At 43.9% G+C, this 26723-nt stretch overlaps 1 protein-coding gene across 6 annotated transcripts in view; it reads right to left on the bottom strand.

Moving 5' to 3' along the window:
* The window catches only part of LOC106781854 (uncharacterized), a 55470-nt gene extending 29108 nt beyond the window's left edge, over positions 1-26362 (bottom strand). For 5 of the 6 annotated variants that reach the window (XR_011427895.1, XR_011427896.1, XM_070240066.1 and 2 more), the window contains exons 1-7: positions 26160-26362; positions 25825-26049; positions 25492-25618; positions 24449-24648; positions 23616-23828; positions 3184-3329; positions 314-441 (exon numbers count right to left, since the gene is read on the bottom strand). Coding sequence is in view for 4 of the 6 variants with exons in the window: in XM_070240066.1 (XP_070096167.1) it covers positions 314-441; positions 3184-3329; positions 23616-23828; positions 24449-24648; positions 25492-25618; positions 25825-26049; positions 26160-26361 (1241 nt within the window). In the remaining 2 variants the exon portion in view is untranslated. The remainder of the gene's footprint in view (positions 1-313; positions 442-3183; positions 3330-23615; positions 23829-24448; positions 24649-25491; positions 25619-25824; positions 26050-26159) is intronic. The other variant, XM_070240068.1, reaches the window with a different exon arrangement.
* Between the last annotated feature and the right edge of the window lie 361 nt (positions 26363-26723).

Genomic DNA, 26723 nt, shown 5'->3' with positions numbered 1-26723 from the left:
GCTTGACGTCTAGTCAGGGTCAGCTCCCGGCAGCTGGCTGAGGAGCCCGGGGTGCAGACCTCACTCTTCCTTGCTGCCAGAACCTCTCCAGCCCTGTGCTGCTTGCCCCAGCTGGTGTTGCCTGGCCCCCCACCACCCCGCCCCTGTCAGGGAGCGCTGACATGGGAGCTTCTGGAAGGAGCTTGCACTCAGCTCAATGTCCCATCAGGGCTGAGTCCTGCCAACACCCTTCTGGACTGGCCCTCTGGGGACGGTCAGGACCTGTCTGGAGGTGGTAGATTCATTCTGTTCTCTGTGGCTTTTTGTCACTCACATGCCCAGTTCGTCGCTGAGCTCCCCACCCAAGGGGTGACAGGAGGAGGAGCAGTTGTGCTGCTGAGGGGACACACACTGGCGGGTGGCAGCCAGGCGAACGTCTCCAGGCGAGCAGCGCTCTGCCACCTGTGGGAGGAGAGTCCTGGCTCTGGCACCCTGTAGGCCTGGGTGGGGGTGCCCTCCGCGGCAGAGACCATTCCAGAGACGGGAGCAGGGCTGTGAGGAACCAGGCTCCGCTGAGAGGTCATTAGTTAACACGCTAAGACTAGGGCTACCTTGAGGGTAGAGGGGAACCATGAAGTGATAGAAGATAAGTTTGCTGCCTTGGGGGGATTTGGGAGGTCTGGCTGGGGAGGCTGGACAGCTAAGATTACATCCTAGGAAGTGAGGATCAGCAGTGACGGTGGTGGCTGGTCAGGGAAGGCTTCCTGGAAGAGGTGAGGGTGAGCCTAGGTCTGAAGCGGGATTGTTAGAGCAGGACACTACAGAGCGGGAGGGCCAGAGTGTGTCGGGGAACAGGCCCGGTGACTGGCTGGGCTGGTACGGAGGGGCTGCCGGAGGAAGCAGCTTTGGGTGAGGCTGGAGAGGTGGCTGGGTGGTCGTTCCCATGTTACCCTGGGCCCACATTATCTGCCTGCCTCCTGAAAGTGTGGAACCGCGGGAAGGAGACAGGGCAGCCACAGCCCCTTCCCTGGGGGTCACGTCAGGAAAGACACAGGCCCACCTGGACAACCCAATTATTTATGCCAGTGATAGCTAGACTTTCAACCATGCCCCCCGAGAATAAAAAATTATTGTAAAATATATTACTATAATATATACTGTACTGTATATAAAATATATATTAAAATACTCGTGAAAAACTGAAGAGAAGGAAGATCACTGTGAACAGTTTTGATGTCTCCTTCTTGAGCACACCCATTTTGGGATGGGCTTGGCGAGGCCAGAGCCTTCCCTGTTCTCTGACCAGGTAGTAGGGGTGACAGGTGAGGGAGTTTGCCTGTTAAAATCAGAGATGAGTCCTGGATGATAGCCATGAAAGAAGCCATTCCTCTGGTTGAGGATCTGATCTATACGACCCAGGCCACATGTCAGAGTCGAACCCCACCTCTAACTGGCTGTGTTACGCCTCTCTGTATTTCGCCCTCTTCATGTGGAAAGGAGGCAGAGGTGGGCCTTCAGGGGCCCGAGGTGGGCCAGGTAGTAGCCTCAGGCTCGACGCAGGCAAGGCCACTCCAAGGCTGTGGGCTAGGAGGCAGCTCTGAGCGGGATGGAGCCAGTCAGTTGTCCTGGCTGCTCAGTCCTGAGGCAAGGGGTCCTGTGCCCGAGGGAAGGTAGAGAGATGCAGAGGGTGGGGGGGATTTGGTGTTCTTGTCTGCGAAGGAGGGAGGGAGGGAGCCCATCTCCTTTTGTTCTTGTAGGGGCCCTGGCCTTGCCCTGAGTAGGGATGCGGGGAGCCAGCACTAGCTGGTGATGTGAAGGACAGGTGCCCAGACTGCCCTAGGGAGCCAGCTCCTTGTCCAAGCTGAGCGTCCTCGGCCGAGCTCAGACTTGAGCAAGGCTTGGGAGCCAGGTTGACTAGAGGTTTTCAAACTTTAGTGAACATCAGAATCATTTGGAGCGTTTGTGAAAATCCAGATTGCTGGGTCCCACCCCTAGAATTTCTGAATTCAGTGGATGTGGGGTAGGGCTCGAGGATTTGTGTTTCTTAACAAATTTCCAGGTGATGCTGACATTGCTGGTGCAAAGACCACACTATGAGAACCACTAGGCTAGAAGTAGGCAGGATGCAGAGCCATTTGTGCAACAGGAGAAGGGCACGCACAGGGAGGGAGTGCTGGAAAGGTAGGGCCAGATGACGGGAAGCCAGCAGTGCTGGGGCCACAGCCAAGGGCTTGGTAACTATCTCTATCCGGTGGAGAGCAAGTGCGTGACTCAACCTGTTGACTGTTCTCCTGTCAAGGGGCAGGGTCTTCGAAGGGCAAGGCAGAGCTGCCTGACGAGGGATACAGATGGCAGAGGAGAAAGGTGGTGGGAGAGCACCTCGTTCCTCCTCAGGGTTTTGGAGGAGCTCCTACTGGCCCTGGGTGGCATAGGCCAGCCTTGGGGTCCTGACTGTCATCTTGTTCTCTGTGGCTCAAATGTGGGATTGGGAGTGACTGATAATGGGAGATCTGGATTCAAAGGGGAAATGCCTGAACGGGCCAGAGCTGTCTGAGATGGAGCCTGGGGGAGGGGCTGTGTGTCAGGGGGCAGCACAGGGGGCTCTCTGTGCCACAGGGCTGGTTGGGTGGAGAGCCCTCCCGAGATGCTGCTGACTTTTAAAAAGAAATCAGATCCAGAGCTTCCAGAGCTGGCCATGAAGGGAGGGCCTCCAAATCTTGCTGCCACCAAGGCTGCACGCCTGGTGAGTGGCCGCTGTGGTCGTCAGCTAGCCTGCCACTCATGCGGGGTGTGGCCCTTCCTGACGCCTGCAGTGCCTTGTTTTGCCGTGTTCCAGGGACGGACATGGGAATGCTCACACTGTGCAGGGGCGACTGTGCAGGGTGCTCACCCTACAACCCACAGAGCGGCCCTGTCAGCTCCCACAGAATGCTCCTCAGTTCAGCATAGAACGACTGAGTTACTCTCCTCAGACCCTTTATAATGCTGAGGTGCTGAAGCTCCATGATAAGCAGAAACACGAGTCTTATCATGACGTGAGCTCTCTGAGGTCTTCTCATTTGTGCAGGAGGCAATCCACCCGGACAAAGGACTGAACTCCAAGCAGACAGCCAGTGAAGGTGCCCGGCTTGCAGGGCAGCACCCGGACGCTCCCTCCCGTCACTCCCCTCAAATCTTCCTCTCCTTGAGGCTGCAGGGCATTACCTGGGGCTGGCAGTCCTCAGCACCATCACTCTCGTCGCTCTGCAGGTCCCTCTCGTCGGAGGACTCATGTCCTGCCTGGCAGATGCAGGAGCCGTCTGACTTCTGGAAGACCCTGTTCAGGCCCCGACATGTGCAGTGGGAGGCACCTGGGGACAGAGAAACCCTGTCGTCTGTCACAGGCACCTGGCAGTGAGCCAGAACCTGAGTGAACCCTCCGTCCCTGTCCACAGGGCGCCTGTGGTCCAGGGGGCAAGCAGACACCCACCGTCCCCAAAGTTGGGGCTGAGACGGTCTTTGTGGGGACTGAGTGGGATCTTCTAAATCAGTCATTCTCAACCCTGACTTGCACTGCATTCATCTGAGAAGCTTTTAAACAACACTGCTGTTCAGCGCCATTCAGGCCAATTAAGCAAAAATCTCTGAGGTGAGGCCAGGGCATCTCCTTTCTGACAGTCCCTTGAGCACTGCAATGTGAGGCTGGGGCTGAGCACTGCTGATGCCATGGAAAGCACTTGACGTCCTGTGGAAGGCGTTGTTCCTTCCACGATCACACAAAGCCATGTGGGGTCGGTCCCGAAGGACTGGCACAGGCCTCTGTCTCTGGACAAGAGGAGAGATCTGCAGAGCCTGAAGGCCGCTCAAGAGGCCTGAAGGATGGATGGGATTAGAAAGGCAGAGCTGGGAGCACAGGAATTCTCAGCAGAGAAGGTGACAGGTGAGGAGGTTCGGGGTTTATTCAGGAGGCAAAAGCAGTCCAGGTGAATTTGTGATTCAGGAGGGGCAGTGGGAGGAAGGGTAGAGAGCAGGTCCGTGTAGTGGCCTGGGGTTCCCTGTGATTCTGAGGCCTCGCCAGGGCCAACCGGCCTGCGTGCCTCTGTGGAGACTGGCATCTGCTCAGGAATGAAAACACTCATTTCAGGTTCAGCCCTTGTCAGATTGCTGAGGATGACCACTCACACACAGGACACAGCAGCCCACAGACCCTCGGCAGAACTTGTTGAGTAAATGGATTGAAAGTTGACATTTTTTGCTAACATGGTCGCATTCTTCCCCAAAAGAATTTAGGGACCATTAACAAGAGAGAATTATTTCTACTGTAGAGAAGGAAGGGAGTTACTCAGTACTGAAGTGACGCAGGGAGTATTCTCCCACCAGACAGGCTCTACACGGTTAAGCCCTCTCTACTGTCCTGAACTCTGGAATGTTCTTTGGCCCGTCTGGACCAGGTCCTTGCTGAGACTCTGTGCCCCTGGAGTCTTCCACGTCTTCTCATGGTCCAGAGCGCTGGGCTTCAAACCTTGAATCGTGCACCCTGTGCTTCAACAGAGGCGCCTGAGGGCCTTCTTAGGGGAGGAGTGACCTCACGGCAGCAGTTACGAGACCTCACCCTCAGTTCACTCGGAGCCACTCTACTCTGACATGTTTCATATTAATTCCCTAAATAAGAATTCTTTTGAAAGAGTGTTTTCTTGCTAAAGAATACTTTGAACAGAAGTCTGAACTCTTGGTCTGGCAATCATGACTACAGAACTGACCACAGATCTATATTAAAAGTATCATTTTTAAAATATCTTTTCCCCATTATCTTAGCCCAACAAGATTTTACTTACCCTCAAGTTCCTGTTTAAATACAACCTTTTCCATAAAGTTTACCTGAGCCTGCCATGCAGAAGCAATTTCTTCCTATTTTGAACCATCCGGACTTTTTTCACTTCTTTTCTTGTGGCATTTGACACGTCTGCCAATTTGTTATATATTTTTTTCTTTCCTCCTATCTTAGTATCTTCCACAGTGCTTTTGTGTCACTTACAACAATAATTTGAAGTTAGTGTTTGTAAGATAACCTTCAAGATAAATTAACTAAAAAAAACCTCTCCACCTATCACAAAAGGGAAAGAGGCAGTTTACAAAAGTGCATATGCTTACAGACTCGAGCAGCGGCAGAATAGCTCACAGTGGTCCCCCCTTATCCACAGTTTTGTTTTCTGTGGTTTCAGCTACCCGCGGTGAACCATGGTCCGGAAGCAGACGATCCTCCTCCTGACGTATTGTCAGAAGGCCAGTAGCAGCCTAACTACATCACAATGCCTGTGTCCTTCGCCTCTCTTCACCTCCTCACGCAGCACTGGATCATCTCACATCATCACAAGAGGAAGAAGGGTGAGCGTGCACAAGACATTCGGAAAGAGAGAGACCAGATTCACAGAACTTTTATTACACTTTATTGTTATAATTGTTCTTATTTTATTATTACTTATTGTTGTGAATCTCTTCCTATGCCTAATTTATAAATTAAACTTTATCATAGGTAGGTATGTATAGGAAAAACATAATATATATAGGGTTTGGTACTATCCATGGTTTCAGGCATCCACTGGGGGTCTTGAAATGTGTCCCCCATGCATAAGGGAGGACCACTGTATTTCAGGCCAATATTCCTATGAGGCACAATTAGAAAAGCCAGAAAAAATATAGAAAATATCTGACTGAAGGAATGAAAAACTTAATTGAGGATTTAAGGAAAAAAAATTCTGGAGAGAAAGGAAATCTAGAGGGATTAGCCCCACATTTGGCCCCACATTTCCCCTAAAGGCATTTGCCACTTCAGTTGAGAGGCTGAGAAGATGAGCGCAGCCTCAGGATGTCTCATCAGGCTAAGGGGACAAAAGTTGGGCCCACCAAGAATGGCAGTCTCAAGTAAATGTCTCAGCTTTCAGTTGGGACCACTGAAGGGCTACACCCGAATAAGCATTGACTGCAAGAACACCAACTCTCTGGAACCTGGAGCCAAGCACTAACTTTCTAAATCCCTGATGAATTGAGGTGATCTGTTCCTACTGTAACTGCCTTCCAGAATGAAAGTAATCCCTCTCGGGGGAAAGATAATAGCATCCAGAATTTCAATTTTCATTGATAATGTTTATCATTCAATAAAAAATAACCAGGCATGCAAAATAACAAGAATTGTTAAGAAATTAAGAGAAAAACTCCCAGATGATAGATACAGGGTCTCAAAGATCCAATTATTGGAGTTATCAGATGTGACCTGTACTTTAAACTGTGATTAGTATGGTTGATAAATCAAATGACAAGACGGAGAATTTCAACAGAGAATAGCGAACTATAAAAGAATATGTAGAAATTCTAGAACTGAAAAGTTCAGTGGAAAAAAAATAAAATATCAAGAGATACATTTAATAGGAAATTATATGGAGCCATAGAGAAAATTAACAAAATGAAATATAGGTCTGAAAAACCTATCCAGATTGAATCTCAGAAAGAGAAAATAAAAGATAAAAAATGCAGAAAACAGTGCAAGAGACACGTGCATGTTAAAAAGAGATAACATACGTGTAGTAGGAGATCCAAAAGGAAAGAGAAAGAGAATAGGGCAGAATATTTTAAAATATAATGGCTGAGAATTTCACAAAATTTATGAAAGACATCAAACCACAGATTCAAGAAGTGCTAAAGAACCACAAATAGGATAAATACAAATAAAAAACTACAGGAAGAAAACCTTAGTGATATTACTAAAACCCAAAGACAAAGAGAAAAATGTTAAAAGCACCAGAGAAAAAGGACATTTACCTCCAAAAAGCAAATATAAGACTTTTATATATAAGACTTCTCAACAGAAATAATGGAAGGCAGAGGCAATGACAGCCTATCTTTGAAATGCTGAAAGAAAATAACTGTCAAGCTAGAATTCTCTACCTAGCTAAAATTATCTTCAAGAATAAAGCTGGAAAAAGACATTTTTAGACAAAACATTAGAAGATGAAATTTTAAAGACCTAATAGCATTGGCAATAACATCAAAATATATCGAATATCTAGTAATAAATCTAATGAGATATATGCAAGGGGTCTACTCAGGGAATAAAACAAAAATCATTATTTAGAAAAATTAAAGAGGACATAAATAAAAGGAAAGTTAAGCCACATTTACAGATTAGAAGACTCCATGCAATAAAGCTGATTAGGATGGGGCAATGTTTTTAGAAGGATAGGATGAAAGACAGTAGAACAGAATAGAGATCCCCAAACAGATCCACATGTAGATGGGATGTTTAATTAATGACAAACATGAGTGATCTTTCAACAAAGGTGCCATGCCAATTGGACATCTATTTGAGAAAAATGAATCTTGACCCTTATCTCATACCCCACACAATAAATCAACAAAAACTTTAGGCAATAAAAAGTGAGAATATATTAACCGGAGTGGGAATTTTTCTTGTAGATGGTAAGAAGCCTAATCAGAACACAAGCCTGAAGAGGATGTTGGCTTATTTCAGCATTCGACCCACAGGTGATCAAGGGGCTGAACTGTGTTATGGACTGAATTGTGTTACCCCCCAAAAGTTTGTGTTGAAGTCCTAACCCCCAGTATCTTAGAATGTGACTGTATTTGGAGATAGGTCCTTTAAAGAGGTGATTAACTTAAAATGAGGCCTTTAGGGTGGGCCCTAACTCAATCTGACTGGTGTACCTATAAGAAGAGAAAATTTGGACACACGAAGAGACCCCAGCGATGCTTGCACACAGTGGAAAGACCACGTAAGGACACAGCAAGAGGACAGCCATCTGTAAGCTAGGAGAGAGGTCTCAAAAGAAACCAAACCTGCTGACACCTTTATCTTGGACTTCTAGCCTCCAGAACTGTGAGAAAATAAATCTCTATTGGTTAAGGCACCTAGACTGTGGTATTCTGTTATGGCAGCCCAAGGGTTCTATGTCACAGAGAATGGCTGCAACAATTTTATCCTGAAAACATTAAGCTAGTTAAAAATATACTTCTCAACCACTAAAGCAATTGGCTGTACTAGGTTGTTATGTACAAGTCAGTGACATGTAATTTAGATGACACAACGATTGGGACCCACTTCACCCAGGCTCTGATCTCCAGGTAATGGGGGTCACAGGATTCAGGGGGTTGCTCACCTAAGAGATAGAATGCCTTATCCAGAAGACAAGAAAGGATGGCAGGATCTCTGACAACCTCCAATCACACCATTTGAAGGTGGTATGGCACGGTGATCAAGAGCAGGAATTTGGGAGTCAGCTAGACTGGCTTCATATCCTGGTTTTGCCACTAAATGTTGGAATGTGGGCCAGTTATTGAAACTCTCTGTGGCTCGGTTTAGTATTTGTAAACCAGGAATGATAGTGATTGTGCCGTTTCATGGAATTAATACAAGAACGCCATGAGTTGATGCTTGGACAGCACTTAGAGCAGTGCCTGCCTGTGGTAAGTGCTCTTATTATAACCATGGGCCCTCGAGAACCAGTCCAACTGACCCCGTCTTATCAACAGAGTAATTAAGAGTTATCTTTCAGGAACTGAGACTCCTCGTCCAGTTCAGGCCAGTTGAGACCACCAATCCATCAACTGGACCTGCACAAATGCTTGATAAGTGACCTTTTTGACGTCAAGGAGCTAAAAACTCCACCCTCAGATCATGGTAATGCCGCCATTTTGTGAACATGTGTCCTGGGAAGAGCCATGAAGCTTGACTACACTTGTGCAGATCATCAATGACCTGACCTCACCTCCAATCATCAATCTCCACACTTCAGACCACCCTGCCCTTCATCCCATAAATTGTGCCCCAAGCCCTGGATCAGGGAGACAGATCTGAGAGCATGCCCCTGCCCCCTTGCAGATTGGTCTAGCAATAAAGTTGTTTTCTTTTCCCAAAAGCTGATGCTGTATTAATTGGCTTTTTAAATGTGCATCGGGTAACAGTTTTGGTGACCATGAAGAGACAAGGTCCTGTGAGTGCCTGCCTGAAGCTCTGGAACCCCAAGTGGGCTGCGGGGTCTTTTCATCGACCCTAAGTGGCTGCCTGGAAAATTGTGTCTAGTGGCTTGGGTGATCAGATTACCTTTTCCCACTGTGGCGCTCCAGGCCACAAGGCATTTTTTTTTTTTTTTTATTTTGGGAGAAGAAATAGCTTCTGGATCAAGATGTCTCTGGGCTCTGGGTGAGTAACTTTAAGAAAGTGATTGTCCTTTACCTGTCTCTCTGGTTCGAGTCCCTAATTCTGGGGAATCCTGGTGGGCTGAGTCCTGAACCCTGGGCCTAAACCACCCAAGGTAATTAGTGGCAGGATAAGAGGTTCAGCTATGAAGTTGCTTCTGGTTCTGAGTAGCTCCTGGAAATCCAGTTCTGAGTAGCTCCTGGAAATCTGGTCCTGAGTAGCTCCTGGAAATCTGGTCCTGAGTAGCTCCCGGCAATCCGGTTCTGAGTGGCTCCTGGCAATTCGGTTCTGAGTGGCTCCTGGCAATCCGGTTCTGAGTAGCTCCTGGAAATCCGGTTTTGAGTAACTCCTGGAAATCCGGTTCTGAGTAGCTCCTGGCAAACTAGTATTCTGGTCTCTGTTATATGTAGAACTGTATTGTGTGTTAATGTTTGTCTAAATTGACTTGGCTGTTTTGGGGACTGAGTTTCTCAGTGGCTTTAACAAACTCTCTTTAGAAATTACCTTCTTGGTTGTGGCCACCTTGCAAAGAGCCCCCTAAAGTAGAAATAACTGTAAACAGCTGGTAAAATAATCTGGGATCATTTGAAATTTCAGTGGACACTTTGGGCTCCTTTTGAGCTTTCAAACCAAGAAATGAAGAAATCTTTAATCTTTAAAGAGTCCAGTGTTCCATCTTCTGGCATATTTGCTTAAAACCTAGAGGTTCCAGAAGCTGCAAATATTTACAAAAACTGCCAAATCTTACTAAGCTCGTTTAGTGTCTTGAGGGCTTGGCTTAATAATTGTCAGATTGGAGGTCCCCAAAATGTGATTGGACAAAAACGCAGTTTCACCCCATTTTGTGGTCAGAGATGGTTGGACACAAATGTGGGTTGCATTCCCTTCTGTAGCTGAGGGTCCTACCAAACTGCCACCAGCCTCAGGGGAACTCCATTGGCCAGTAGAAGGAACATTCCAACTAGATGAGGTCATTTAAAAGTGCACTTAAAAGCAAAGACTTCAAAATTCCAAAGTAACCTTATTGAAAGTTTTGTTCCAAAAAGGAAGAATAAGCTATATAACTTACCTAAAAGAAAAGCATATTAGGTCATGGCTTTACAGACACCATGTAACCAGAGTTAATGAGACTCTGAGAGATTTTCTGGGAATGTGCTGTTCAATACTTCCAAGTAATTACTCCTTGTCCAAGCTGAAATCTGACAAGATATTTGAAAGGATTTAGCAACTTACAACCAGAAATTCAGCCAAACTGGGAGGTGATATTCAGAGCCTGACAAGAATTTCTTTTTGGCCTTCTTCCCTAAGTTAAAATAAAACTAAGCACCCAGGGAGAAAGAAGCAAATTAGGGATGATGTACTAGTGTAGGTAGATCAACCTATAATTTTATTTCAGTTACAATCCAATTTCTGAGAAATTAAGAGCAACTTTCCTGGTCCAGTCTGGTGCTTCAGTAGTTAAGTTTGCACACTCTGCTTTGGTGGCCTGGAGTTTACAGTTTCAGATCCTGGGCACGAACCTACACTACTCATCAAGCCACGCTGTGGCGGCATCCAAAATCAAATATAAGAAGATTGGCAACAGATGTTAGCTGAGGGCCAATCTTCCTCACCAAAAAAAAAAAAAAAAATGAACTGTCCTTAAAAAAAAAATCCTTGCAAAACTTGAAATGCAGCTCTGGAGGCAGTTCAGCTTCCACCCATTTCCTTTATCTAAAAAGGCTTATAGCCTCTCTGGGAACTGTTATCTAGTCCATCATCAATTCATAAGACTGAAGAAAAAAAAAGAAAAAAGGAAAGAAGAACTACCTATAGAGCACCCTTGCTCAACATCTAGCATCTGGGGTGTCTTCTCTACAAATGTTAGTAGAAAAAGCTTAAAACAAAATTTGGATTCCATTATTCCTTCATAACTACATGATTCATGACAGTAATTAGGCTTATTTGCTATGTGCCTGATTTGTAGCAGTAATTTTAAAAACAATATCTATGGAGTCTCTGTGTATGTGCGTGTCTATATATCTCACATGTGTGTGATATCTTACATCTGGATGGTATAATTTCCAAAAAGCTCAATTCAGTTGGCTTAATGTAAGCGCTTCCATAAATTATTTCTATATGTAATAGAAACTAACTCAAATGTCTTTCAAGTTCACATGATATAAGTTAATCTTTGGTAAATGAAAGTGTATTTAAGTTTGCTGGTTTGATTGAAGTAAGCACGTCCTCAGAGTCATCAACATTGGACATGATATAGACATGCAACCTTCATTAGTTAAATAGGCTCAAGTCATCACTGACAAAATTTGTCATAAAAAAATAATAACTTAGAATGATAGCTGATTTCATTGAATGTCTCATGAAATTTTTGTAGGGAGTCTAAATAATTACTGGGAACAAGTAAACTAAACAAATATAAGCAAAAGTTTTTAGGTGAACTTTTTAACAATAATTATGTGTTATGGCATGTATTTAAAATAACTTCCAAAATCTCTTTAGGAACTTGAAACTTTGAAGTTTTGTTAGGTGAAATTAACTGATAAAAAATGCATTGAATATCTAGGTCATTTTCAAATAAGGTAAAATACTGAAACATTATTGCTAAATATATCTAGGTTTATCTACTTTTGGCTTCTTATTACAGAGAAACTAAAAGATGTTTGGACCTATTAGTAACCATGTCTTGTAATTTATTAAAAGATTGCCCTATGAAGTAGCATGTTTCTAGAAATTATAAAAAATATTTATAAATTTGCCAAGCCACAGAATGCACAGAATGTAAGAGACAGTTTATAATTGCTTACTTCTTAGCTTTCACTAAAAATTAAGGTACATAAGGATTAAGAATTTTAATTAATATATGTGATTAAAACTACTAAAAATTAATAAGGAAAATATCTTTGTATTCAAGGAAAGTAAGATGTATGTTTTTAGTAAAGAAGGTATAAAGAATGGAAATATATTTTATTTCTTATTTTAAGAAACATAAATTTGTCCTCAAGTACTAGGAGGGAAGAAAGGAGGAATGGGACAAATTCTGAATGTAAAAAGATAATTATAGAAAGTTTGTAGAAGAGGAACCCTGAGGAAAGAGTTTTGTACATGGTCAAATTGGCTAAGATTAAAGTGAATTAAATTAAGTAAATAAGTTTTAATATCACAAGTAAGCTGGTGCAAAATTAGAGTTCAGTTTTCTCTCTCTTAAAAGCATAATTTTCTTGAACTTTTGGTCTGCTCTTTTTTTTTTCCCCTAAAGATTGGCACCTGAGCTAACAACGGTTGCCAATCTTTTTTTTTTCCTGCTTAATCTCCTAAAATCCCCCTGGTACACAGTTGTATATCTTAGTTGCATGTCCTTCTAGTTGTGTCATGTGGGATGCTGCCTCAATGTGCCACGTCTGCACCCAGGATCTGAACTGGCAAAATCCTGGGCCTCTGCAGTGGAATGTGTGGACTTAACCGCTCAGCCACAGGGTCGGCCCCTAGTCTGCTCTTGAAAAAGAGATTATAAAAGGTTTTTCTTTATTTCTGAGTAAGGCTACCTAAAAAATAGAAATTCTATGCTTTGTCAAAATAATTTCTTATGTTCCAAAAGGCTGAAATCTCTCTATTAAGACAACTTACAGTTTTTTTTTTTTTTAAAAAAAGCTAGTTAACTCTATGTTTGCCTTTAACATCTTCTGTGTCACTTTGGTTAAATGGATGACTAAGCATTGTGTCACAGTGAGTGTTGTTGCCTATTTGACCAAGTATTTTAAAACCTTTTGATATTTTTGACTTCCCTCAAATTCAAATTTTGAGAATTTCCAGTGGGCCCCCAGGACTTCTCAAAGAATTCTTTTTCTCTTTATAGAGAGGGAGATATTAAACTAATTAAGCTTATTTGATATGTTAAATTACATGGGAAGCATTGTTAAATAAGTGATGATAAGCCTTCTTAGGTTATATTTTGTGGGTGAATGTTTTTAATATAAATGTTTTTTAAAAATTATACAACATTCCTAAAATTCTAATCTGTCCTGGTTGTCAGCCATAATTCTAGTTATTATCTTAAAGTGTCATATGTCACAGAAATAATCAAGTTTCTTTGTCAATTGCCCTTTTTGAGTCTTTCATCATTTGCAGACAGTTGTTTTATTCTGATATTTTTACAGATGTATTTTATATTCAGAGAGATTCATGGAAAGGACTCTGACATTTGCTCTAGAGTGCAGGTTTCTGATAAACTTTCAGATTATAAAACTGAGCTGGGTAAGAAACTACAGAACTATAATGAGGAAATTGATGGCCTCATAAAACTACTAACAGAAGATCAACATCAAGAATTGATTACATGCAGCTAAATGAACCAATAAGGAGGATTATAATTTTTATGACTTTTTGTTTGATATTGCTGATTTTTAATGTTTTGTTTTTCCATATTTAGGAAATCTTTTTCTTTTTTCTCTTAAGTCAGCTATGACTTATAGCAATGTGGTAAAATTACACCTTTGTAAGCAAAATTGAAACATCTACTTTTTCTCCCTGACTAATCTCTCTAGAATTTGGAAACTCTTGATGAGTGAGTATTCTTATTTTCATGGCAATATAGTTATTTGCATAAATTCAATAAGAATCTGTTCTCCTTAAAGCAGGACACAATTGGAAACATTGGTTATAGTACTAAGGCTTTGAGTGGGATGTCATATTTGAGAGAAACATTCATAGACTCAGATATGACCAGACAGCTTTGAGGAAGAAAGATTGACTTTATGGACTAAAGCTGCTTGGAAATATTGACCTGGTACCTCGCTTACGGGACTCCCAGTCACCTTACCAGGTGAGTAAATATGGTCACTTTCCTGGCACGTGCAAGGAACTTCAGGATATTTTGGGGAACCTCAGGAGAAGAGAGGAATTCACCCACATCTAAAGGTATTGCAGGCGGAGTCTGAAGACAAGTCCTTGGGTAGGTTTTCCTGGCTTCAAGGACCTTTAAAGTTCAGTCTGAGATTCCTTATGAAAAGTTCCAGCAAAGCAGATTTAAAAGCTATAGTAACCAAAACAGCATGGTACTGGCAACAGACACACAGATCAATGGAGCAGAATCAAGAGCCCAGAAATAAACCCACACCTATATGGAGAGCTAATATTCAACAAGGGAGCCAAGAGCATATGATGGAGAAAGGAAAGTCTCTTCAACAAATGGTGTTGGGAAAACTGGACAGCCATATGCAAACGAATGAAAGTAGACTGTTATCTTACACCATACACAAAAATCATCTCAAAATGGATTAAAGACTTGAATGTAAGACCTGAAACTATTAAACTTCTAGAAGAAAACATAGGTAGTACACAATTTGACATCGGTCTTAGTAGCATATTTTCAAGTACCATGTCTGACCGGGCAAGGGAAACAATAGAAAAAACAAACTGGACTACATCAAACTAAAAAGCTTCTGCACAGCAAAGGAAACCATCAACAAAATGAAAAGACAACCTAACAATCAGGAGAAGATATTTGCAAGCCATATATCTTATAAGGGGTTAATATCCAGACTATACAAAGAACTCATACATCTCAACAACAAAAAAACCAGCAGCCCAATTTAAAAAACGGGCAAAAGATCTGAACAGACATTTCTCCAAAGAAGATATACAGATGGCCAACAGGCAGATGAAAATATGTTCAACATCATTAACTATCAGGGAAATGCAAATCAAAACTACAATGAGATATCACCTCACTCCCGTCAGAATGGCTATAATTAACAAGACAGGAAACAATCAGTGTTGGAGAGGATGTGGAGAGAAGGGAACCCTCGTGCACTGCTGATTGGAGTGCAAACTGGTGCAACTACTGTAGAAAACAGTATGGAGATTCCTCAAAAAATTAAGAATAGATCTACCATATGATCCAGCTACTCCACTGCTGGGTGTTTTTCCAAAGAACATGAAAACACAAAGATACACACACCCCTATGTTCATCGTAGCATTATTCACCACAGCCAAGACTTGGAAGCAACCTAGATGCCCATCAAGGTTCAAATGGATAAAGAAGATGTGGTATATATACACAATGGAATACTATTCAGCCATAAGAAATGATGAAATCCTGCCATTTCTGACAATATGGATGATCTTTGAGGGTATTATGTTAAGTGAAATAAGTCAGAGGGAAAAAAGTCAAATACTGTACGATCTCATTCATAAGTGGAAGATAAAAACAACAAGAAACAAACATGTAGAGATAGAGATTGGATTTTTGGTTACCAGAGGGGAAGGGGGGAGGGAGGAGGGTGAAAAGGGTGATTAGGTACATGGTCATGGTGATGGACGGCAATTAGTCTTTGGGTGGTGAACATGTTCTAATCTACACAGAAATTAAAACATATAATGATGTACATCTGACATTTATATAATGTTATAAACCAATGTTACCACAATAAAAATAAATACATAAAACAGTCCATATGATCAACTGCTATCTTGCTGTACTTATGTAAATAATTGGGCCAAGTTCATTGAAGCTAGCTTATTTTGCAAACCAATTAGTCTGAATTTGGCTATCTTTGGTAAACATGAGGGTGGTTTTAGAGAGAAAAATTGTATTTCAATAGGAACTACAGTACATATTTGTGGATATTAGATTCTAGTTCTGTTAATTGTCTTTGAGGTGTCTATACATTTGACTGGATCCTGAATTCGTCTAGACTGCTGAAATATCTGGCTACAAATCTCCAAACTAACGTTTTCAATTTTTTCTATCATTTTCAATTGGAATCACTGAAACTGAAACCATCTTTTTCCTGTAGCCCTGCAAACTGAAGCTGGACAACTTGATATAAACTTAAGAGGGGCAGAGTTGACGTTAGTATTGTGGTGGAGTGAGCTTTCCCAGTAATCTCACTCCTCCAACATACAATGAAAAAGACATTCATACTCCAACAGAGGACATCCAAACGCAACACAAAAAATGTCTGAGAGACCCACACAGCCATACGATGGAGGGCGGAGAGACTGGAGCCCACTTCAGAGGAGGATGGAATGGGGTAGGAGAAAACTTCAGTCCCTCCCCTAAAGACTGCAATTTGGGACCATGGGAGGCCTCCGAGAGGGAAGGAATGGGGGAGGGGATGTAAGTTCATGGGAACATCAAAGATGTTCGAGGGCCCTCACAGCCTAAGGGAAAGCCCCTACCAAGGTGAAAGCAAATGCAGAGAGCGACCTCATCAAGCCAACACCCCAGGAGAGCAGAGAGTGAGGGCAGAGCAACAAACATAGAAAGCACGCAGGAGAAAGTGCCCCTCCTCCCACCCGACCAGAGCCAGCTCCAGTGCCTGGGATGTTGGTGGATTGTAGAGGGTTCAGAATACATGGCTCTTGCCCCCCACCAAGTGGTGATAGGTGGTAACTGCAACCAAATAATACCAGGATGCCAAAAAGTGGAGCCACCCCTCCTAACAATATCAAACACTATATTAGACCTCCAGACAAGGGAGAAAATGACAAGTACCAAGAAATCTGTCCTGAGGACGTAGAAATATGTAATCTAAACAACAAAGAATTCAAAATAGATATCATCAAAACACTCAATGAGTTAAAAGAGAATGTAGAGAAACAAGTCAATGAGTTCAGCAGCAACTTCACAAAAGAGATTGAAACTATAAAGAAGAATCAATCAGAAATATTAGAGATGAAAGACACAATAGAAGAAATAAAACAAAATATGGATTCCCTGAACACTAAAGCAGACACCATAGAGTAGTATATCAGCATAATCGAAGATAGACATGTTGAAATGCTCCAGATAGAGGAGGAGAGAGAAGTAAGCCTGAAAAGAAATGAAGAAAGTCTCCGAGAAATATCTGACTCAAGAAATGCAACATAAGAATTATAGGTATTCCAGAAGGAGAAGAGAAGGAGAATGGAACAGAAAGGTTGTTCAAAGAAATAATAGCAGAGAACTTCCCAAACCTAGGGAAAGAGACATAAATTCATTTGGAAGAAGCTATCTGATATCCTAAATATATCAACATCAAAAGACCTACGGCAAGGCATACAGTAGAGAAACTGGCAAAAGTGAATGACAAAGAAAGAATATTAAGGGCAGCAAGGCAGAAGAAAATAACTTACAAAGGAACCCCTATCAGGTTTTCAGCAGATTTCTCTGCAGAAATATTACAGGCTAGGAGAGATTGGAATGACATATTCAAATCTTTGAAGGACAAAAACTTTCAGCCAAGAATACTCTATCCAGCAAAAATATCCTTCAGATATGATGGAGAAATAAAAACTTTCCCAGACAAACATAAGCTAAGGGAGTTCATAGCCATAAGATCCCCCCTACAAGAAATCCTCAAGAAGACCCTCATACCTGAAAAAAGAAAGGGAGAAAGGGGTTAGAAATCATGGAATAAGGAGCTAGATAGACAGAATCAGAAAAAGTTAGCAAATACTCCAGTATAGCATTAAAGACAAAGGGAAGGAAAACACAAGAAACAAAGATAATCTTGTTGTTTTAACCACAAAGTCATAACACAAGATGGAATAAGATGTGAGAAAAACAACTCAGGAGGGGAAGAGGAAAGAGATTGAATCGGTTTAGTTTAAGGAAATAAGAGGCCCTCAGAAAAGGGACTATCTTATCCATGAGATTTTGCATACAAACCTCATGGTAACCACTAAACAAAAAAGCAGAACAGATACACAAATAATAAATAAGGAGAAAACAAAGAGAAACAAATCATAAAAAAGTACATAATTCAACTGGTAGACCAAAATACACAGGATGAGAAACAAAGGAAATGCAGGAGAACCAGAAAACAAATGGTAACATGGCAGCATTAAGCCCTCATGTATCAATAGTCACCCTAAATGCAGAAGGATTGAATTCTCCAATAAAAAGACACAGAATGGTGAGATGGATTAAAGAACAAGACCCAACAATATGCTGCCTCCAAGAAACACATCTCAACTCTGATGACAAACACAGGCTCAGAGTGAAGGGATGGAATAGGATACTCCAAGTTAATGGCAAACAAAAGAAAGCAGGTGTTGCCATCCTTATATCAGAAAAAGTAGACCTCAAGATGAGACAGGTAAAGAGGGACAAAGAGGGGCAGTATATAATTATTGATGGGACACTCCATCAAGAAGAAATAACATGTAAATATCTATGTACCCAACACAGGCGCAACAAAATACACAAAGCACCTATTAACAAACCTAAAAGAAGATATTAATAACAACACAATACTAGTAGGGGACCTCAGCACTACACTGACATCAATGGATAGATCATCTAGACAGAAAATCAACAAGGAAACAGTGGAATTAAATGAAAAGCTGGACCAGGTGGACTTAGACATATATAGAACATTCCACCCAAAAACAGCATAATACACATTCTTCTCAAGTGCGCACAGAACATTCTCAAGGACAGACTATATGTTGGGAAACAAGGCAAGCCTCAGTAAATTTAAGAAGATTGAAATAATAACAAGCATCTTTTCTAATCACACTGCTATGAAGCTAGAAATGATTTACAAGAAAAAAGCTGAGAAAGGGACAAAGATGTGGAGACTAAACAACATGCTATTGAATAAGCAATGGACCATTGAAGAAACTAAAGGAGAAAACAAAAAGTATCTGGAGACAAATGAAAATGAAATCCTACCATACCAACTCATATGAGATGCAGCAAAAGCTGTATTAAGAGGGAAATTGATCGCAATACAGGCTCACCTTAACAAACAAGAAAAATCCCAAATAAGCAACCTCAAATTACACCTAAGTAAATTAGAAAAAGAAGAACCAACAAAGTCCAAAGTCAGCAGAAGGAAAGAAATAACAAAAATCAGAGCAGAAATAAATGCTATTGAAACAAAAAAGAGCAGTAAAAAGGATCAGTGAAACAAAGAGCTGTTTCTTTGGGAAGATAAATAAAACTGACAAACTCCTAGCAGGACTTACAAAGAAAAAAAGAGAGAAAGCTCAGATAAATAAAATTAGAAATGAAAAGGAGAAATAACAACAGATACCACAGAAATACAACAGATTATAAGAGAATACTATGAAAAACTATATGTGAACAAAATGGAGAATCTAGAGGAAATGGATAAATTTTTAGACTTGTACAACCTCACAAAGCTGAATCAAGAAGAAAAAGACAATCTGAATAGACCAACCAATCACAAGTAAAGAGATTGAAACAGTAATCAAAAGCATCCCAAAGAATAAAAGCCCATGACCAGATGGCTTCCCTGGGGAATTCTACCAAACTTTCAGAGAGGATTTAATACCTATCATTCTCAAGCTATTCCAAAAAATTAAGGAAGATGGAATGCTTCCTAACACATTCTACGAGGCCAACATTACTCTGAAATCAAAGCCTGACAAGGACAAGAAAAAAAGGAAAATTACAGGCCAATATCACTGATGAACGTAGATGCAAAAATCCTCAACAAAATATTGGCAACCAGAATACAGCAATACATCAAAAAGATCATACATCATGATCAAGTGGGAATTATTCCAGGGACACAAGGATGGTTCAACATCTGCAAATCGATCAATGTGATACACCACATTAACAAAATGATGATTAAAAACCACATGATCATCTCAATAAATGCAGAGAAAGCATTTGACAAGATCCAACAGCCATTTATGATAAAAACTCTTAACAAAATGAGGATAGAAGGAAATTACCTCAACATAATAAAGGCCATATAGGACAAACCCACAGCCAACATCATGCTCAATGGGGAAAAACTGAACGTCATCCCTCTGAGAACAGGAACGAGACAAGGACGCCCTCTATCACCACTCTTATTTAACATAGTTCTGGAGGTCCTGGCCAGAGCAATCAGGCAAGAAAAAGGAATAAAAGGAATCCAAACAGGGAGTGAAGAAATGAAATTCTCGCTGTTTGCAGATGACATGATCTTATATATAGAAAACCCTAAGGAATCCATCAGAAACTATTAGAAATAATTAACAACTACAGTAAATTTGTGGGGTACAAAATCAGCTTACAAAAATCAGTTGCATTTCTACTCTCTAATAACGAACTTGTGGAAAGAGAACTCAAGACTACAACTCCCTTTACAATTGCAACAAAAAGAATAAAGTACCAGGAATAAATTTAACTAAAGAGGTGAAGGACTTATACAATGAAAGGTATAAGACATTATTGAAAGAAATAGATAATGACAAAGAGATGGAAAGAGATTCCATGCACATGGATTGGAAGAATAAACATAGCTAAAATGTCCATCCTACCCAAAGTAACCTACAGATTCAATGCAATCTCAATCAGAATCCCAATGACATTCTTCACGGAAATAGAACAAAGAATCCTAAAATTCATATGGGGCAACCAAAGACCCCGAACTGCTAAGAGAAAAAAGAATGAAGTTTGAGGCATCACAATCCCTGACTTCAAAATGTACTACAAAGCCATAGTGATCAAAACAGTACTGCTACAACAACAGGCACACAGATCAATGGAAGAGAATTGAAAGTGCAGAAATAAAACCACGCATCTACAGACAGTTAATCTTTGACAAAGATGCCAAGAACATACAATGGAGAAAAGACAATCTCTTCAATAAATGGTGTCGGGAAAACTGGACAGCCACATGCAAAAGAATGAAAGTAGACCATTATCTCACGCAATACACAAAAACAAACTCAAAATGGATCGAAGAGTTGAAGATAAGTCCTGAAACTATGAAACTCCTGGAAGATAACATAGGTAGTACACTCTTTGACATCGAACTCAACAGCATCTTTTTGAATACCATGTGTTCTCAGACAAGGAAAACAAAAGAAAAAATAAACAAGTGGGAGTTCATCAGACTAAAGAGCTTCTGCAAGGCAAAAGAAACTAGGATCAAAACAAAGAGACAACCCACCAATTGGGAGAAAACATTTGGAAATCATGTATCTGATAAGAGGTTAATCTCCATAATATATAGGGAACTCACACAACTGAACAACAAAAAATGAAACAGTCCGATAAAAAAAAATGGGCAGAGGAGATGAATAGACATTTTTCCAAAGAAGATATACAGATGGCCAATAAACACATGAAAAGATGTTCAACATCACTAATCATCAGGGAAATGCAAATCAAAACTACACTACACCCCCTTACACCTGTTAAAATGGCTATAATCACTAAGACTAAAAATAACCAATGTTGGAGAGGCTGTAGAGAGAAGGTAACCCTCATCCACTGCTGATGGGAACGCAAACTGGTGCAGCCACCAGGGAAAACAGTATGGAGATTCCTCAAAAAACTAAAAGTAGAAATACCATTCGACCCAGTTATCCCACAACTCGGTATCTACCCAAACAACTTAAAATCAATAATCCAAAGTAACATATGCACCCCTATGTTCATTGCAGCACTATTCACAAGAGCAGAGACATGGAAACTATCCAAGTGCCCACTGACTGGTGATTGGATGTGGTATATATACACAATGGAATACTACTCAGCCATAAAAAGGACAAAATCATCCCATTTGCAACAACATGGATGGTCCTGGAGGGATTTATGCTAAGCGAAAGAAGCCAGTCAGAGAAAGACGAACACCAGATGATTTCACTCATATATGGAATATAAACAAATACATCAACAAAGAAAAGAGTTCAGTGGTTACCAGGGGATAGGGGGTGGGGAGTGGGCACAGGGGGTGAAGGGGACCACTTATGTGGTGACAGACAAGAAATAATGTACAACTGAAATCTCACATTGATGTAAACTATTATGAATTCAATTAAAGTAAAATAAAAATTAAAAAAAAAACTTAGGAGAGATTCATGCCTGGTGCTATGTAAGCCACTCAGAAAGATACCTGAACACATGATGGCATCATCAGAGGCATTTCAAGCTGCAAAAGATGCTTCAACTTTGACATCTAGAAATCTTTTTTACTGGTTTCCCCTGGGCTCAGACACTGTTTGTAATTTGCTCCAACCATTAAGCTTATTTTTCTTTTTGTTTCTCTAGAAATGCTTCTTATTAAATACCTGGTTGCTTGCTTACACAATATAGGCCCAACCTTGGGATCCCATGTGCATCACCGCCTTACTAAGGGACTGGTTCAATGAGATGGAACAACCTATGCCCCTTATCAGCAGTAAGAAGCTAGAGCAGTTGTCACCCTATATCCCTCAACATTGAGGAATGAACAACAAAAAGCTGGAGATTTGTAACTACGGGTCCTTTAGGACCAGTTCAACCGACCTCGTCTTGTCAGCAGAGTAATTAAGAGTTGTCTTTCAGGAACTGAGAGTCCTCCCTTGTCCAGTTCAGGCCAGTTGAGACCACCAATCCATCAACTGGGCCTGCACGAACGCTCGATAAGTGACCTTTTTGATATCAAGGAGCTAAAAACTTTACCCTCAGATCATGGTAATGCTGCCGTTTTCTGAACACGTGTCCTATGAAGAGCCAGATCATCAGTTACCTCACTTCTCCTCACCTCCAATCATCTATTCCCACTTCAGATCACCCTGCTCTTCATCCCATAAATTGTGTCCCAAGCCCTAGATCGAAGAGACAGAGCTGGGGTATATGCCCCTGTCTCCTTGTAGATTGCTCTAGCAATAAAGCTGTTTTCTTTTCCCAAAAGCTGATGCTGTAATAATTGGGTTTTTAAAGTGCATCAACAAGAGAAACCCAGTTTTGTGTGGTAACATCATTACTGTTCCAGATAAAGTCTGCCAGCACCGTCAGTGGAGATCAGGGGTCAGCCCTCAGTAGGGGGCAGGATTGGAGGGAGCCCCCAGTGAGGTTAAATGTGATATGGTTGACTTTTAAATTTCCCACTGTGGGATTATCTGGTTACTTCTCCTGCTTGCACAGTGGACCATGTGCAAATGGTTCACACAGCAAAAACCATGTGAAGACCACTTGTTGAAATGAGGGGAGGGGAAGGGGATCAGCAAGAAGCCATTGGCCTAAGCTGAAAGCTGTGCTTACAGCTCCACACCTGATCCTGCCTTTCCAAGACAGACACGGGCTTGGGGAAACCGGGCCAGGCTGATGCTGCCATTAAGAGCCTTCAGCAGCCTCGGAACCATGCAGAGACTCAGAGCAGAGCCCCAGAGCAGAGCCCCAGCTCCCCTACTAGCCAGGTCATCTAGAGCAAGCTGCTCAACCTCTCTAAGCTGGTTTCCTCACGCTCACTCACTTGCTTGTTGAAGTCATTGCACAGACATTTCATCCCCACACACAGCACACACTGGAGCCATGGAGTCACAGGATGTCCATTCTCTCACCTATTGCAGCTTTAGGAAAACAGCTATGCTCAAAGATAAGATGGCTTTCTGAAACCTGGCACTGTTGACCCTCAAAGCTGCAGTGATAGGAGAATTGGTGTGTTTAGAGCCAGTGTCTGCCGACAAGGGCAATTAGCCAGTGGGGTGGTGGGTGTCAGTGAGACTCACCGGGTGGGGAGAAAGCAGAGCTCCCGCAGGGAAGGCAGCCAGTCTGACCAGGCCTGGCGCTGAAGGTGCCTGCAGGGCACGGCAGGCACTCTCCCGCTGCCCCCGCCTGGCTGCTGTTTCTAAAGGTTCCTGATGGGCAGGGCCTGGGGTTGTGGGTCCCAGCAGGACAGTAGTGCCCCACGGGGCAGGGCTGGCTGTGGTAACTCTCTGTCCCTGGAGGGAAATGGAGGGGAAATTCTGCGTCATGAGCTCTGGCTGAGGTAGGGGTGGATGAGAAACGGCAGAGTCCAGGGGAAGAACAAGTTGCTGGAGGGTGTGGGGGTTCGGGGAGACAGCAAAGCCAACACAGGGCGACTCTAGGATGGGGAGGAGAGTGGAGCCTCTGTACCCTATGGTGTCCACTCCCCCAACAGTCCCCTTGGGCTCCCAGGTGCCTTGGAACATGCTTCTGTCTCTCTTGGCAGACGCGAGGGCATAGCGGGCAGTGCTGACACACTGGGCAGTGGGGTCCTGTTTTGGGGAGCACCTGGGCTGCCAGCTCCACCATGCTAATCTGCACAGTGCTGTGCACCCTCTGTAATTCAGAGGCTGTTTAAACCGAACATCACACAGACCATGGCACCTGCTGCTCTGAATCCTCCTTCGCATGTGTTCTCCTCACTTCTTGGGTCTTTACCAGCTGAGAAACACTACAGGCCCCTTCCCCTGCACACTCCCAGGGCCCGTGGGGTACCCCCTATCTGCCACCTCCATCCTCCTCACTGGGCTATGCCCACTTCTGACTTGAGGCCTGGGCCCCCCTGTCTTGCTGTTACCCAGGTTTCCGAACTCACCCTGGTGGCAGCTGAATCCGGCTGGGCAGGGCTGGCAGGGCAGGGCGTCCAGGGCCCGGTTGCGGTAGGTGCCAGCCTCACAGAGGTGGCAGCAAGACTCCTTGGAGATCCTGAGGCCGCTCCTATTCAGGGCCTCGGAGCCCCCAGGGCATGCAAGTGGATGGGTGCTGCCCGGTGGGCAGTAATAGGGAAACTCGCAACTGCACAGAGACATGGACCCCCCAGACCTCAGCTTCATGCTGATGGGGTCCGTGTGTGCTATTGTTCTCATCTCACTAGCAGGGCCAACATTCTCCAATCTGGGTCTTAAGCTGGCAGGGGAAAGGGATACCCTGATATTAGCCCAGACAGGGGGCCCTGGGGTGGCTTTGCATCTGATGGAGCCTAAGCAGGTCAAGCTGCCTTCTCAGAGGAAGCTGAGCCATGCCCAGGTGGCCAGGCCATTGGGCAGTGTCCAGGCCTGTGCTCCCTGCCTACTTCACCCTGGAGAAATCCCTGTGTGTGTGGAAGGGGCCTGACTGGCTTGGGGTCACAGTCAGGAGTGCTGGGAGAGTCAGTCCTGGACAGAGGATTGGGGTTGCCAGATGACATGTGTGATGCCCAGTCATATTCGAATTTCAGATCAACAATGAGTAATGAACAATGGGTAAACAATGAGCATAAATACATCCCAGATATTGTATAAGTCATACTCATACTGCACATTGATTTGTTGTTTACCTGAAATTTCAATGTAACTGGGTTTCCTGTGTTTCTATTTGCCAGATCTGGCCACCTCACACAGGACGGCCCTGGAAACTTATGAAGGGCATCTCAGCGCAATCCGCTTCCTTACCCTCCCTTGCCCGGGGCAGAGGCAGGGGCTGCTGCATGGAAAAGCCCTGCTGGGAAGCGCCTGCAAAGGGTTATCAGTACTTGTCTCTGGGCCCTGCTGTTTGGCCTGCGTCCTGTGGAGGCTGAGGGAGTTGACTGCTATCTGGAGAGCCCAGAGGCTGAGACATGGAGGGAGCCTCAGACTCACACAGACAGGGGAGGGTACTCACAGCTGCCCGGGGCCAGAGTAGGTGGAGGAGCCGGCAGGGCAGGCATAGCCCCCAGGACAGAGAGGGGGGACTCCAGTCTGGGGCCCACAGTAGGAGCCAGCCCTGCATGAGACCTCAGCCACAGCACCTTAGGGAGACAGGAACAGACCAAGACACCTTGGTCTTGGGGAGATCTAGGTGGCACAGACCCAACCAAGCAAGCAGCAAGCAGAGACTTGCTAAGGCAAGCAGGTGATGTGCTCTGCTTGATAAGGGCCTCCTATGTGAGACCTGGCTTAAGCTTCAGGGGCGTGGGCGGGGGCTGGGAAGCAAGGGGAGGGCCAGCAGTCTCACCTGCAGGACATTCAGATCCAGCTCTGCAGGCGATTGGAAACACGGTTGCCTGGCCCCTCAGCTGAGCCTCGGGGCAGTAGTAGCCAGGGGGACAGAGCTCACAGTCTTCCCATAATGATGCCCCTGGCTCTGTCCGAAAGGTTCCAGGTGGGCAGAGAAAGGCACCCTGATCACCTGGACACCAGTGGCCTGGAGGACAGGGATGGCCTTCGAAGGAAGAGAGACCTGGGGGCAAAAGCAGCAGGCAAAGAAGGGATGCCCCACAGCGCCTCCCAGTGACCTCCCATCTCTCCTTCCTAGAGGGCTCTGCATCTGGCCTGGAGAGAGCCTCTCACCTGGGGATGAGCAGTGGTACCCGGCAGGGCAGGGGAGGCATTCTGCCTGACTCTGGCCTCCTTCTGCTGCCAGGTATGTGTGCTCAGGGCAGGCCTGGGGGGTTCCTGGGTGGGTCTCACTCCCTCCAGGGCAGTAGTGGCCTGCAGGGCAGGGGTGGGTGGCCGGGTCTCCTGGAGAGCAAGGGCTGTGCTCACTTTCCATCCTCCCCCTCCTGCCCAAAGGGCCTCCCCGTGCCCTTGGCAGGACCAGCGCACTCCAGGCTGTGGCACGGGTGCCTCACCGGCTTTGCACCAGCGCCCCGGGGGGCAAGGCCTACAGTCCTCTTGCTGCTTGGCTCCGGGGGCAGCTGTCACGGTGTTAAGCGGGCACAGGGTGGGTCCTCCACTGCCCTCTGGGCAGTAAAAACCTGAAGCACATGGGGTTGAGTTGGGTCCTGTGGAAAGCAGGGAGGCTGCTCCACCATGGCAGGTGGGGGACTGCACCAGGACTGTGGGGAGCACGTGTCCAGGGGTGGCCTGGGGGATTCTACGGGCCCAGGAGTTGAGAGGCCTGGAGGCCAGTCC

The sequence above is a fragment of the Equus caballus genome, chromosome 17 (assembly GCF_041296265.1).
Source record: "Equus caballus isolate H_3958 breed thoroughbred chromosome 17, TB-T2T, whole genome shotgun sequence".
NCBI classification, from domain to species: domain Eukaryota; kingdom Metazoa; phylum Chordata; class Mammalia; order Perissodactyla; family Equidae; genus Equus; species Equus caballus.
The sequence above is the reverse complement of the archived record's forward strand: the minus strand, read 5'-3'. Positions and strand labels throughout refer to the sequence as shown.